The sequence below is a fragment of the Oryctolagus cuniculus genome, chromosome 20 (assembly GCF_051225735.1).
Source record: "Oryctolagus cuniculus isolate XC-2025 breed Fujian yellow rabbit chromosome 20, ASM5122573v1, whole genome shotgun sequence".
NCBI classification, from domain to species: domain Eukaryota; kingdom Metazoa; phylum Chordata; class Mammalia; order Lagomorpha; family Leporidae; genus Oryctolagus; species Oryctolagus cuniculus.
The window spans coordinates 51,118,711-51,133,383 of NC_142886.1; the positions used below are offsets into that span (position 1 = coordinate 51,118,711).

General features: G+C 58.7%; 1 protein-coding gene across 10 annotated transcripts in view; it reads right to left on the reverse strand.

Moving 5' to 3' along the window:
* PPP1R13B (protein phosphatase 1 regulatory subunit 13B) overlaps window positions 1-14,424 on the reverse strand; it is an 88,776-nt gene extending 74,352 nt beyond the window's left edge. For 4 of the 10 annotated variants that reach the window (XM_089322761.1, XM_070065435.2, XM_089322760.1 and 1 more), the window contains exon 1: window positions 14,281-14,424. In XM_089322761.1, coding sequence (XP_089178887.1) covers window positions 14,281-14,409 — 129 coding nt within the window. In that variant the 5' untranslated portion in view covers window positions 14,410-14,424. Of the gene's footprint in view, window positions 1-9,175; window positions 11,481-12,751; window positions 12,776-13,319; window positions 13,589-14,280 lie in introns of those variants that run through there. The other 6 variants (XM_089322764.1, XM_008248623.5, XM_089322765.1 and 3 more) reach the window with 5 other exon arrangements.
* Between the last annotated feature and the right edge of the window lie 249 nt (window positions 14,425-14,673).

Below are 14,673 nucleotides of genomic sequence, written 5' to 3' on the forward strand. Positions count from 1 at the left end.
CCCAAATGGCCCCAACAGCAGAGCTGGGCCAGTCCGGAGCCAGGAGCTTCTTCCGAGTCACCCACAAGGGTGCAGGGGCCCAAGCCCCTGGGCCGTCCTTCGCTGCCTCCCCAGGCCGTAGCAGGGAGCTGGACTGGAAGTGGAGCAGCCGGGACTCAAAACTGGCCCATGGGATGCCAGTGCCGCAGGCTTAACCTACTACACCACAGCACCCGCCCAATCTAAACAGTAATTTTAAAATATTTCAATCTTATTTTTTCTACTCTATTTACAAAGACTAGAAGATGAAACTCAAACAATCCAGTGTGCAAGAATGCTCCAAGTACAAGAACAGAACAAGAAAGTGTCCCTGCAGGCAGGACGAGCGGTGCCCTCAGAGCCCATGACAGCGGTGCTGCGGCCCTGCGTCCACCAGCACGGTACACTGCTGCAGGCAGGGGCAGGCCCAACCGTGCCAGACACAGAACGTCAGTCAGCAAGCGAGACCGATGCTTCTCCTTCACCTGTGAAGACGCTTCTCAGAAACTCGGGCCAGCACTCTGGTGTGGCGAGTTAAGACGCTGTCTGCAGTGCCAGCATCCCACGAGGATGCCAGTTCAAGTCCCAGCTGCTCCACTTCGGATCCAGCTCCCTGCTAATGCGCCTGGGAGGGTAGTGGAAGATGGCCCAAGTGCTTGGGCCCCTGCACCTATGTGGCTCCTGGCTTCGGCCTGGCCCAGCCGTGGGCTGTTGCTGTCATTTGGGGAGTGAACTAGTGGATGGAAGATCTGACCTTTCTCTCTGTGTAACTCTGACTTCCAAATAAATCAATCAATCTTTAAAAAAAGGAAAAAAAAGGAAAGAAACTGAGCAGTCTCTGAGGCCGGCGGGCTGGGGTCTCGGGCCCCTCAGACAGAGGCAGGATGTCCTGCACCAGCAGGCTGCAGCGGGGCTGGAAAGCTGTCTCCAGACCAACCGGCGTCTCCCCACTAACAGCTTCTCGTGCTGCGTGTGTGACCTTGCGGCTTAAATCCCACCTCCAGGGTGGGTGCAGTCTTCCACCCAGAGCCGGCAGGGGAGGGGCTGAGGCCCTGGGGAGAGTCAGACTGGCTCCAAAAGACTCTGGCTATCTTGTGTGACCTTAAAGTTTTAAATTATGCCTTTGGGACCAGCGCTGTGGTGCAGCAGGTTAAGGCCCTGACCCGCAGTGCCGGCATCCCATATGGGCGCCGGTTCGAGTCCTGGCTGCTCTACTTCTGATCCAGCTCTCTGCTATGGGCTCGGAAAGCAGTAGATGGCCCAAGTCCTTGGGCCCCTGCACCCGCGTGGGAGACCTGAAGGAAGCTCCTGGCTCCTGATGTCAGATCAGCTCAGCTCTGGCCACTGCGGTCATTTGGGGAGTGAACCAGTAGAGAGAAGACCTCTCTCTCTAATTCTTTCAAGTAAATAAAACAAATCTTTTAAAAAATAAATAAATCACGCCTTCAAGTTAGTTGCAATCTTCCACCCAGAGCTAGCAGAGGAGGGGGCTGAGCCCCTAAGGAGACAGTCTCCAGGAGCCCCCCCTCACTATCCAGGGTCTCCAGGAGACCCTCCTCACTATCCAGGGTCTCCAGGAGACCCCTCTCACACTCTTTGAGCCCCAAGCCAATCAACATATGTATGTGGAAATCCCTGTCCAATGGGCACACCCAACAGGATAACCCAATGAACAGTAATGCCTTATTAACCACTCCCCTTTGGAAGTGGATCAAAGGCCTGGAACATGCAGAGCCTGGCCCTTTTTGGCTCTTTTTCCCTGTCGCCCTGGACCTGCAAGCTGCCCCTGCACCTTCAGGGCACATGACCTTTGGGCCACCCACTCCATGCTTTCTGGCCTACAGGTTCCTCCACATGGCTGGCTTCCACTGCTCGATATGAATCCAGATTTCTCTCTTAGATAGGGCTCTCACTCTCCTACGCATTTCTCTCACCAAATAAAAAGCTTAAAAATTAAAAAAAATAGAAACGCTTTAAAAACAAGGATACTTCTTCAAAGCCACCGTCCCACTTGGGCACTCCATGTTTTCTTTTTTTTTTAATGATGTATTTATTTATTTGAAAGTCAGAGTTACACAGAGAGAGGAGAGGCAGAGAGAGACGTCTTCCATCCGCTGGTTCACTCCCCAACTGGCCGCAACAGCTGGAACTGCACCCATCAGGAGCCAGGAGCGTCCTCCAGGCCTCCCATGCAGGTGCAGGGGCCCAAGCACTTGGACCATCTTCTACTGCTTTCCCAGGCCACAGCAGAGAGCTGGATCAGAAAACGAGTGGCCGGGTCTCAAACTGGCGCCCATATGGGATGCCGGCACTTCAGGCCAGGGCTTTAACCCGCTGCGCCACAGTGCCGGCCCCCAAACGCTTTCTCTGTCACTTGCCAATCAAATAAAAGTTTCCTTTCTGTCTAATAAGTTTCTGCCTCTTTGTAAACTGTTTCCCGGCTTTTGATTTCTATACTAAGCTGAGGAAAAGAACCCACCGGCACCACCCTCCCCTCCACGGCCAGTAACAGTCTCCAAGGCAGGAATCCCTTCAGAACACTGTGAATCAAAATCACTTCCACTCTAGAGCCGGCAGCCACGCGGGAAAGGAAGGCACCTTCCACAGCGCTCACTGCACACACGCGGCCCTCGAGGGACCGCCAAGACCTCCGTCTCACAGATGGAGACAGAAAAACCACGCCGCTCACCCATGACGACACACTAGCTAACGAGCCGGGACTGAAACCCAGACGGCCTGCTCCCCAGCTGTGCTCTCAGTACTGCACTACCCCACCTCCCAGGAACTTCTCAAACACGACAGCAGACAGCAGCCAACCAAAGGGTTAACTCTTCAGAAGAACAGCAGTCTCTGAATGGATGAGATTTAACCCCTTATGAGAGCCGAAATCCACAACTGGCAGCCTGGTCCTCCGTGTGATGGCCACTATGCCGTGAGGCTACCGAGAACCTGAGACGTGGTTAAGTCGAGCTGCTCCATAGGAGGGCAGGTGCTCGGCCTAGCTATGGACGTCCCCCACAATCCCAGCTTCCTGTGGACACACAGGTGATGGCTCAAGTGCTCAGCTCCGGGGCCGGCGCTGTGGCACAGCAGGTAAAGCCACCGCCTGCAGTGCCGGCATCCCATGAGCACCAGTTCTAGTCCCGGCTGCTCCACTTCTGATCCAGCTCTCTGCTACGGCCTGGGAAAGCAGTGGAATACGGCCCAAGTCCGTGGGCCCCTGCACCTACATGGGAAGACTTGGAGGAAAATCCTGGCTCCTGACTTCAGATCGGCACAGCTCCGATCGTTGTGGCCAACTGGGGAGTGAACCAGCGGATGGAAGCCCCCCCCCCCACCCTCCACCCTTGCTTCTCCTCTCTGTGTAACTCTGACTTTCAAGTAAATAAATGAATCTTAAAAAAAAAAAAAAAAAAGAGTGCTCAGATCCCTGTCTCCCTCACGGGAGACCTGAATTAATTTCCCAGCTCCTGGCGTTGGTCCAGCCCAACACTCCCTATTGGGAGCACAAGGGAGTGAACCAGCGGGTAGGAGATTTCTCTCCCTCTGTCTGTCTCACTCTCTCCATTTTTTTGTTTAGAGCTCATGGGAGGGGCTGGCATTGTGGGGCTGCAGGTAAAGCTGCTGCCAGCAAGGCCAGCATCCCCTATGGGTTCCGGTTCGAGTTCCAATCCAGCTCCTTGCTAACAGCCTGGGAAAAAACACAGAGGCTGGCTGAAGAGTCCAGGCACCTATCACCCATGTGAGAGACCTGGAAGAAGCTCCTGGCTCCTGGCTTCAACCTGGCTCAGCCCTGGCCATTATGGTCTTATGGGGAATGAACCTGCTGATGGAAGACTTCTCTCTCTCTCTTTCCTCCCACGCTCTGACTTTCAAATAAATAAATCTGTAAAATAAAATAAAATTAAAGCTCATGGCAAATACATATTATGAAAACACTATGCAGAGATTTCAAAGTTTTTTTGGACCAAAATAAGCTTATCTTCTATCTCCTTTTTCAAAAACCTTGTTTAAGTCCCCTGGTATGCATACACTACGTTCTGGAATCTGAGAGACTTAATGGGAAGGAGGGAGGGAGGGAGGGAGGGAGGGAGGGAGGGAGGGAATGCAGAGGGCCCACACTGTGGCGCTGTGGGTGAAGCCACCGTGTGCAGCACCAGCCTCCCACATGGGGCCTGGGAAAGCAGCAAATGGCCCAGGCGCTCAGGCCCCTGCACCCACACAGGAGACATGCATGAAGCTCCTGGCGTTGGTCTGGCTCACCCACAGCCACGGCTGCCATCGCGGAAATGAACCAGCAGATGGAAGATCTCCCTGCCTCCGCCTCTCCCTCTCTGTAACTCTGCCTTTCAAAAAACAAAAAAAAGTAAGACACTTCATTAACAATGTCTGAGTACTATGACATGCTGAAATACCTCGGATGGGATGGGATAAGTACGTTACTGCAATCACCTTCACCTGCGTCTTTGTCCGTTCCCACGTGGCTCTAGGAAGGTTCAAGCTGCACGTGTGGCTCCAGCCGGGCTTCCACGGCACCGCTCACCTGAGACACCGCAGCTGTCCGTCACCGCGACTGTTTACTCTTTTCTGATGACTCAGGCACCGTGAGGGCCTTAACTACCACCCTGCCCGCATCTGCAATCTGCAATTGTGCTATCTGGGGTGCTGACGGCGGTCAGGCTGTCCACCCGCAGACCTCAGCCCCAACCACAACCTCAGCTCTTTGTGCAATTCCCAGTCTGGGACCCCTCTTGATAGCCAGTCTGACGCTCCACAGCCACATCAGGTGCAGCCTGCAATGATCTAGAATCCAGGGAAATTAGAACTGTGTGACATGTAGGAATAAAGACTGTGGGGGCTCAAGGAGGCTCCCGCATGGGTTCAGCGCCAGTGCACGGGTCCTTTGCAACTGTTTTGAGTGCTCAGAGACTCTTCCCTGCCTCAACGCTGACTCAGATACGTAATCCCAGCCTTAACTTGCTTTACGGCTCAGGTTAAAAATCAGCCGGCACTGTGGTGCAGCAGTTAGGCCACCTCACGCAGCACTGGCATCCCACATGGGCACTGATTCAAGTCCCAGCTGCCCTGCTTCCGATCCAGCCCCTGCTGTGGCCTGGGGAAGCAGCAGAGGACGGCCCAGTCCTTGGCCCCTGCACCCACGTGGGAGACCCGGACGGAGTTCTGGGCTCTCTCGGCTTCGGTCTGACCCAGCCCAGCAGCTGTGGAAGAACTAACTCTGCCTTTCAAATAAGTAAATAAATATTCTTTAAAAAAGTAGCTTAAGTGGGGGTGGGCACGTAGCCTAGCAGTGAGCACACGTGACCCACACTGGAGTGTCTGGGCTCAGCCCTGGCTCCCGACTCCGGCTTCCCGCTACGTGCGCCCTGGGAAACAGCAGGTGAGGGCTCAAGTAGCTGTGTCCCTGCCACCCCCACCCCCACCCACCCAGGAGGTGACCTGGCTGCATTTCCGGCTCTGGCCCCAGCCCCAGCCGGCCCGGTCACTGAGAACCTCTGGGGAATGAACCACCAGATAGGAAGCTCTCTCTTGTTGCCCCTCAAAAGGGGGAGGGCTAAATGGGTAAATTTTACGTTCTGTGCGTTCCACCACACACACACACAAAATCCTTGTTTTTTGCAGGAACAAGTTCCAACTCCTCCCCGGGTCAGACATGCCTCAGACAGACTGATGCCCCTGCTCCCCACCCTCGCCTCCCCTGTCCTCATGCCAGGTGCGTGCCCCCAGCCCTGCACACTGATGCAGACCCCAGCCCCCAGCAGCTCCTCTGCCTGGAAGCCCCCCCAACACCTCTACACACCCCATCCTCCTCAACCTGCACAGAGGCTCCCCCTCTGGGAACAGCCCCAGTGCCAGGCTGAGCAGACTGCTGTCCCCACCCCTCTCACAGCCCACGGAGAGGCCCCACACTGTGAGCTCGCTGGACAGGACAGACCCAGCTGCAATGATGCAGCTACCAGGGGCACGCAGTCCTCAGTGCTGAGGTCAAAAATGCTTTCACGGGTGCCCCAGGAACTGTCAGGGGTCACGGAGAATAAAGCCCCCAAGGGCAGGGCGTGTCCCACAAGGTAGCATCTGCGTGGAGGCCAGGACATGGGAGTGCTCAGCTTACCCCACGGGGAGGAAGGCCACTTGTGAGATACACTGTTACTACGCTCATTTAAAGAGGGATGAGGCACAAAGAGGGGAAACAGGGCTGGTGGGTGGCGAAATCAGAAAGGGAACCCACTCTGGCCTCTGCCGTCTACTGACGGCCACGGTGCCACACGGTCACTCCTGCTTTAGTGAACCCACAAGTGAGGGACGTGCGGCGCGAGCTTCACAGGCCCGGCAGCAGCCCACACCACCAGAAAGACAGCGTCAACAGCCACTTAACTCAAGGCTCAAGGTTTTCTTTCACGTGATATATTTATCTTCCTTCAAGAGTAACATCATCCTGAACATTGCAGACTTCCTAGACTCAACACAGCCACAATAAAACTCACTCTTCTCACAGTGCCCAAACTTACTCATTCTCAGGCGTTCTTTATCTTAAAGGGAAGACAAACCGGGGGCTGCTGAAGCAATAAAGCTGTTATCTTCAACCCCAGCCAGCGCACTTCCTTCCTCTCTCACACACACTCCTGAATGTGCGTGTATGCACTCATGTGCGTGCAGCACCCCCCACCCCACCCCCAGCAGATCAGGTTAAGGCAGACCTACAACCCGGCTCCTAACTGCTCTTTATGTCGGTTCTGAATCTCTCTCTGTTCCCCACCAGCTCCAGAATTATCTGTCATGCAAACTGGGGGCCGGCGTTGTGGCGCAGCAAGTCAAGCTGCAACCTGCAGTGCTGGCATCCCATATGAGCGCCAGTTTGTGTCCTGGCTGCTCCACTTTGAAGCCTAAGTAACAGAGACAGAGAAAGATCTTCCAATTACTGGCTCACTCCTCAGATGGCTGCAATGGTCCCAGGCGGATGGCCTCCCACGTGGGTGCAGGGGCCCAAGCACTTGGGCCATCGTCCACTTTCCCAGTGCGTTAGCAGGGAGCTGGACTGGAAGTGGAGCACTGGTGCTGCACTAACCCGCTATCCCAATGCCAGCCCCTACACTCCACTTTTTAAAACATTTGCTGGTCTCTGGTTTTCCACAGCAGCAAGCCCAAACCCTGCTATGGCACAGACACACCTCTTCACAGAGCTCAACACTGCCTTCCTCACTCCTCTTCCACTAACAGTTATCAAGGGAGCAGTGAGGACGCCCGGCTTCAGTCCCCAGCTCCTGCGCCCGACTCCAGCCTCTGCAAACACATCCCGAGCGGCAGCAGCCACCACCTGGGTACTCGAGTCTTGCCGCCACCCAAGTACTCCAATCTTGCCACCACCCGAGTACTCGAGTCCTGCCGCCACCCGGGTACTCGAGTCCTGCCGCCACCCGGGTACTCGAGTCTTGCCGCCACCCGGGTACTCGAGTCCTGCCGCCACCCGGGTACTCGAGTCCTGCCGCCACCCGGGTACTCGAGTCCTGCCGCCACCCGGGTACTCGAGTCCTGCCGCCACCCGGGTACTCGAGTCCTGCCGCCACCCGGGTACTCGAGTCCTGCCGCCACCCGGGTACTTGAGTCCTGCCGCCTCCCGGGTACTCGAGTCTTGCCGCCACCCGGGTACTCGAGTCTTGCCACCACCTGGGCGACCTGGACTGAGTCCCTGGCTCCAGCCCAGCACACACCACTGCAGGCATTTGGGGAAACGAACCAGCAGACAGAAGCTTCTGCTCTCTCTCCCCTTCTCAGTAAATAGTTTAAAACACACTTGCTGAGCACCAACACATGCCAACTGATGGGCTAGGTGGTGGCGGCATAATGATGGATAAACAGAGAGACTTACAGTCTAGGACATGAACAAAACTAACCAAACAGTCCTACGATGTCCGAGGCTGAGGGGAAGGCACCCGGCCCAGCAGTCGGGAGTCCGAGTACTTGCTCTGCCCCCAGTGCCAGCTTTCCGCTCACGTTCAGGCCGGGAGGTAACAGCTGATGCTCAAGTACTTGGGCCCCTGCCACCCATCTGGAAACCCAGATTCAGTTCCTGGCTCCTGGTTTTGGCCTGGCCCAGCCACAGCTGTTGTGGGCATTTGGGGAGTAAGTCAAGGGATGGGAGTTACTGCCTACATACTCTTTCAAAAAAACACAGGACAGACACATGGAGTTGGATTTTCTGAAATCAGAGATGGCGAGGAAAGGATCCGATGCTGAGCGCTCACTGCACGCCGGGCGCCCCCCACAGCTCTAGCCCACCCACAACAGTCACCGCGAATGCCTCCATCTGTACACGGGACCTGAGGTCAGAGCACCCACACGGTGCTCACGCCGGGGTCCCAACTCCGACCTGCCACAGTGAAGTCACCCAGCCCGGCCTGCTAACAAGAACTGCTGCCGCGGCAGGGACGCAGCACCGTCTCATTTCCTCCGCTCCTCCCCACGGCTGCCGCGTCCTACAGGATCCTCGGCCGCCTTTCGCCACCACCTTCCCCACGCTGCCCCAGCAGCACAGGCCTGCGCCGGCTCCTCCAGCAGGCCGCGTTTGCTCCGACCACAGGGCCTTGGCATCCGCTGCAGCTACAATTACAATCCCACCTCTGGCACAAACCATGGTTCCACCAAAACCTCAGCTAACATTTCCTCTAAACACACCAACAATGCCACTAACAAGGTCCTGCACGGGACCGCATGCTAGTGTTTCAAATGCCTTGATGAATTTAAATGGAAACTGCCTCAACTTTTCCAGTCTTTGCTCTATATTACGTCACCAGGAAGATACTTTACCAAATCCGGTACCAGCAGCTTTTGCTGACCAGACAGGCAGCGCTCTCTGCTCTCAAACAAAGCAGAGCAATCAAGACGAGAAAGGATCGGGGCAGTCTGATCCCCCTCTCCTATCCTAGAGCTGTCGTGTGTGAAAGGACTACGGCAACCGCCCCACGAGGCTGAGACACTGTGCCCATCTGTGCGCGCACACACACACACGAAGCCTGGTGACAGCCGCGTATGTGACACCAACACAGCGACCCCGCAACGACTCAAGTGCTGACCAACTAAAGACCCCAAGCAACGTCCACGCAGGTCCTGAGGAAGGAAGGGAAACACTTCACGTGCTTACCTGAAGAGCTGTCTCCAGCACCAGGGTGGCGGGAGTGGTCACTGTCCAGATTCCCCCCGAGATGCTTATAAACACTGAGCTCCATTTGAGACAAGCACACAGGAGGAAGTCCAGCCACGTCCAACTCGGCACCTCCAGCAAAGTCCCTCAGTCCCAGCGGGCTCCTCGGGGACGGGCAGCTGGCAGCAACAGCTCCGGTCTCACGGTCTGGTTCAGAGCCTGGTTTTACCGTTTATAGCGGGGTGGGGGGAACCTTGGCCAAGCTTCTCTACCTCTTAAGCCTCAGTTCTCCATAAAAACAGGACCACCAGCACAAAGCCTCCGCTACACACGGTGACAAACACTGCCTGCTGAGCACGCACTGTCACCAAACTGAATCGCAGGAAGTGAAACAGCTGCGAAACTTGCCGGCTGCACAGCAGCCATCAGCAGAGCCAAGCCCTCAGACCCTCTTAGAAACATTCGGGCTGGGGCAAGCAGGGCACATCAGTGCCCACGGCGTCCGGGATCCCTGCAGACCTGGCTCCAGGCCCGATTGCAGCTTCCGGGAGGTAGCCCTGGTGCACCCTGGGAGGTAACGGGTGACAGCTCACGTGACCAAGTTCCTGCCACCCATGCCAGGGAGGGAGGTGGACCCAGAATGTGTTCCCAGTTCAAGCTCTTGCAGGCACTTGGAGAGAGACCAGCAAATGGGAGACCTCTCTGTATTTCTCTCTCTGCCTTCCAAACACAAAAAAATGAGAAAATTTTGGCTAGTCATATGTAAGAAACAAATGATCTTAAATGATTATATTCTTCTTAAAACTTTGTTTCAAAGAGACCAGAGTTCAGGGGCCAGCACTGTGGCACAGCAAGCCAAACTGATGCCTGCAATACTGGTAACCCTATCAGAGCACTGGTTCAAGTCCTGGCTGCTCCACTCCTGATCCAGTTCCCTGCTGATGTGCCTGGGAAAGCAGACGACCAAGTACTGCCACCCATACGGGAGACCTGGATGGAGTTCCTGGCTCTTGGTTTCGGCTTGGGCTAGACCCAGATGTTGTGGCTATTTGCAGAATAAACCAGGAAATGGAAGATCAACATTATCTCCCCTCCCCCACAAATAAATATCTCCTTTAAAAACAAAACCAGAGATTAAAAATAAAATCTTGTCCAATCATCGGTGTCTTGTTTACTGGTTAGCTATAAATTCCAACCCATCAGGGCTGGTGCTGTGGTGTAGTGGGCCAAGCCTCCACCTGTGGCGCCAGCACCCATGTGGTGCCAGGTCACTTCCCTCCTGCTCCTCTTCCGATCCAGCTCCCCACTAACGGCCTGGAAAAGCAGAAGATGGTCCAAGTGCTTGGGCCCATGCACCCACATGGGCAACCCGGAGGAGGCTCCTGGCTTCAGATCGGCGCAGCTCTGGCCATTGCAGCCATTTGGGGGGTGAACCAGTGGATGGAAGACCTTTTTCTCTGTAACTCTAATTTTTTAATCCAATTTATCAAGTAACTTAATTCATAATAATAGCAGAGTTCTCACTATCTGCCCTATCACACAGATAGGTGGGCACAAGGAGAATACTGACGGGCTCCCAGCACAAGCATCGCTGGCCTCAACCTGAGGCAGCCAACGACAGACCCTCATCAAAGCACCTGCCACGTGTCAACTGCTGGACTGGTCATAAACTCACGCAAGCCACCAGGTCTGACTCGCTTCACAGGTGAGAGACGGAGACCCACAGAGCTTAAAGCTAAAGGTCACCGCTGCTGACGAGTGAGGTCCAGAACAAGCCTGCTCGTTCCAGTTCATTGTCTGTCAGTTACAGGACATGGCCGTATTCTGGCACCTTACAACGTTTCTACAGGGCAGGCATGGCGGCAGGGCCACATCCCACACTGGAGTGCCGGCTGGCATCCTGGCGCTCTGCTTCTGGTCCACTTCCCTGCCGATGCACCCGGGAGGCAGCAGATGCCAGCTAACGTGCTTGGGCCTCTGCCCCCACACGGAGACGCACGTGGAGCTCCTGGCTCCTGAAGGCATTTGCGAGGTGAACAAGTGGACAGAAGATCTCTGTCATTAAATATTTAAGATTTACATAGTTGTGGGAATGAATACTTGAAATGAGTGAATGTTTACAGAATGAAAGCTAAATATATACTTTTTTTTTTTTACAGAATTTGTTTATTTGAAATGCAATGTTAGAGAGGAAGAGGCAGATCTTCCATCTGCTGGTCTACCCCTCCCCCAAATGGGCAAAACAGGTGGGGCTGGGCCAGGCTTGAAGCCAGGAGCTTCACCCAGCTCTCCCATAGAGGCGCGGGCCCGCGCACCTGGGCCACCTCCTGGCGCTTTCTCAGGCACATCGGCAGGAAGAGGGAGCAGAAGCGGAGCAGCCAGGACTCAAGCTGGCGTCCAAGCGGGTGCCAGCGCCGCAGACTCACCACTGCACCACATCGGCCCGGGAAATGTTTTAAGCAGTTACCCGTTAACAGAAAGCGGAGTGACTACACCTCCCAGGACGCCCACTGCTTTCATAAGGGAAAACTCCAAAATATAACTTTGTTTAAATGCAGAAAGTCAAGGAACTTTGTCTAACAAGCAGAGACTCCCACAAAGAAGCCATTGTGTCAGCTGAGAAGGCCGCCTTACTCCCAGCTCCTCCCAAGACCTGAGCTCTGATCAAGTAAGGTGCCGCACACACCACACACTGACTGAAGACTTCAAACACACACACCCTACACCAGCGCTGCCCACGGTGGCAGTCACCAACCACACAGCTGCCGGCCCTGGACACACGCCGGTCTGAACGCGGCACACAGTATCCCCAAGTCGTGTTAGGAAAGTGATACACCATGTTGGTGGCTTTTTCCGCACTGACTACACGTTAAAATAATATTCCGGATACCCTGAGTTAATTAAAAACATTAAAATTAACACCTTTACACCACTTCCCATGGAGTGACTAGAAAAATCTAAGACTGCACTTATGGCTCGCAGCACACCTCCCCTGGCAGCGCTGCCCTACGCTAACTACATAAAAATGTTTTCTTTAATGATTCACCAGGATGATTAACACCAAACGTACAACAGAGAAAGAACCTTATTTACGCTCTGGGCACCCAGCGTGAGGCACGACCCAGTAAGGATGGCACCTCCTTCAAACCGGGGCATCCCCAGCCGAGCCCCAGGGCGCGCACGCAGGCGGCAACCCTGCAGGGTCCCGAGGGGCCACCGAGCCGGAGGGCATGCGCCTCAAATGTGCAGGGTTCAGGCAGCCCCTGGGCCTGCTTTTAAACAGGCAGCACGTGACCACCAGGGAAACCTGCGGAAACTGGGAGGGCCCAGCAACCTTCGGAAGGCATCCTGCGGGTCCGGCGGTCCCGCGTGGGGAGCGCGAGCCAGCTTCCCGAACCAGGCACGCACTCCACAGGCACCCCACCCCCCCGCTACACCTGCACCCTAAACCCAGCCAGAGCGAGCGAGCGGCTGCGGCCGCCTCAGCCCGCACGGCTAAAACCACAACTCCAACCTCGAAGGCCTGTTCGCCGCGGGAGCCGGCCGCCGGCCGCGGGGCTCAGGGACTCGGCCTACCCAAGGTCACGCAGCCCGGCGCCCGCCGCACGCAACGCCTTCCATCGCCGCCAAGCCCGGGGCCCCGCAAACGCCGCGCGCCGCCAGGAAGCGCCAGCAGCGGCCACCGGGGCGCCCCGTCCTTGGGGGCAGCGCGGCAAGGCCACGGTCCTCCGGCACAACTCGGGAGCACCTGCTCCCCCGGCAGCCCCGCGGGCCAGGCCGCCCCTCCTGACACGCAGGCCCCGCTTTTCCCCCGGAGCCCCGACGGCGACCCGCAGACACCCGGACCCCGGGGAGGGGGAGGCAACCTGGGCCCGGGACAAAGGCCCCCCGCGGCCGCCGGGGCCGCGGGCCCGAGCGTGGGAACGCGCGAGCCGCGGGGCCGCCCCGCCGGTGCGCTCGCTCCGGCCGGCGCCGCGGCCCCGCCGCCCCCACCTGCCCGCCCCGGGGGCGCCGCGGCCGGGCGCGCCCGCCAGGCCACTTCCTTCCCCGCCCGGCCGGCCCTGCGCGGGCCCGCGGGGGCGGGCGCCGCAGGCAGGGCTGGCTTGGCCCGCGGCCCGCGGAGGAAGCCGCCGCCCGCACCCACCGGCATCATCTCGGCGCGGTCCGCGGCGGCGCCCTCGGCCGCCTGACAGGACGCCGGCGCCGCGCCGCTCCGGCCGCCCTCACAGGCCGCACGCCCGCCGCGCCGCTCCCGGCCCGGCCGCACCGAGGCGGCGGCTGCGACGGGCTGCGGGGCCCTCGTCGGCCCTGTCGCGCCGCGGGCTGCTGCGTCTCCGTGCCCGCACCGCCGCCTGCGCCACCGCCGCCGAAGCCCGGCCGCGCCCGCCGCCCGCCGGGCTCTCCCCTCCGGCCCCACAGGCCCCGCCCCGCGCGTCGCCCCGCACAGGGCCTGTCGCCGCCTCCTATTGGCCGTGCGGCGTGGGGGGCGGGCCCGGGGGCGGGGTCCGGGGGCGGGGCCCGGCGCCGGCCAGGTGCGAGCGCGCCCTGCGCGTCCGCGTTCCCGGAGGCGGGGGAGGGGCGCGGACCAGGCCGCAGCGGCCGCCCCCGCAGTGTGGGCGCGTGGGGTCGAGCCCGCGCGAGGGCCGCGAGCCCGGGCTCAGGGAGGCCTCCGGGGCGACAAACGGCGGCCCAGGGAGGAACGGCGAGTCACGCGGGGCTGGGACGCGGCGGTGGGCGGGGCCGGGTGCGGGGACAGCGCCCCCGACAGCGTACGCGACCGGGACACGCGCGCCCCACCTGAGCCGCTCTCCGCCCCGGCCGCGGCCTCTGCGTGCGCGGGGCCGCCCCCGGGGGCTCCTCGGCCCCTGGCCTCAGTGTCGGGCGGCGGGCAGGGCCGGGCCGGAGCGCAGGCTCGGCGGGCGCCGCAGGTGGGCGGGCACCCGTGCCGGGCCCTCCGCGTGCGCCCCTGGGAGCGCCGGGCCCTCTGCGGAGCTCCGGGTGGCTCTGAGCACGCCCGGCGCCGGCGGCCTCGGACGCGCCCGGGCGCAGAGCGCCCCGCGGCCTGGCGGGCCGGGCGAGGGCTGAGGCTGAGGCCCGGGACTCACCGCCGGCCATGGACAGGTCGACCCGGCACCGCCGCGGCGCGCCCCTGGGGCCAGCCTGGGCGCTGGGGAGGGCGGGCGCGGGCTGCGGCACGCGGTGCCTGCTGCGTAAACGCTAGTTAACACCGCCATTAGCAAACCGGCCCAGTGCGCCCCTGTCCTGGGGTGTTTGAACTTACAGGTAAATGGCTGGGGCCGTGGGCGCCCCTCTCTGTCCCCCTCCCTCACCACAATTGGAGGAGGAGAGGAAGTTCCAGGCAATGAGCCATCCCTCCTAGGCTGGAAGTTGGGGACCGCCGTGTCGCATCTGTAACCGAGGGAGGGGTTGGAGCGCGTGACCCCAGGGACCTCCCAGTTCTGACCGCAGATGTTCGTGGGTGCGCCGGCCCACCAAGC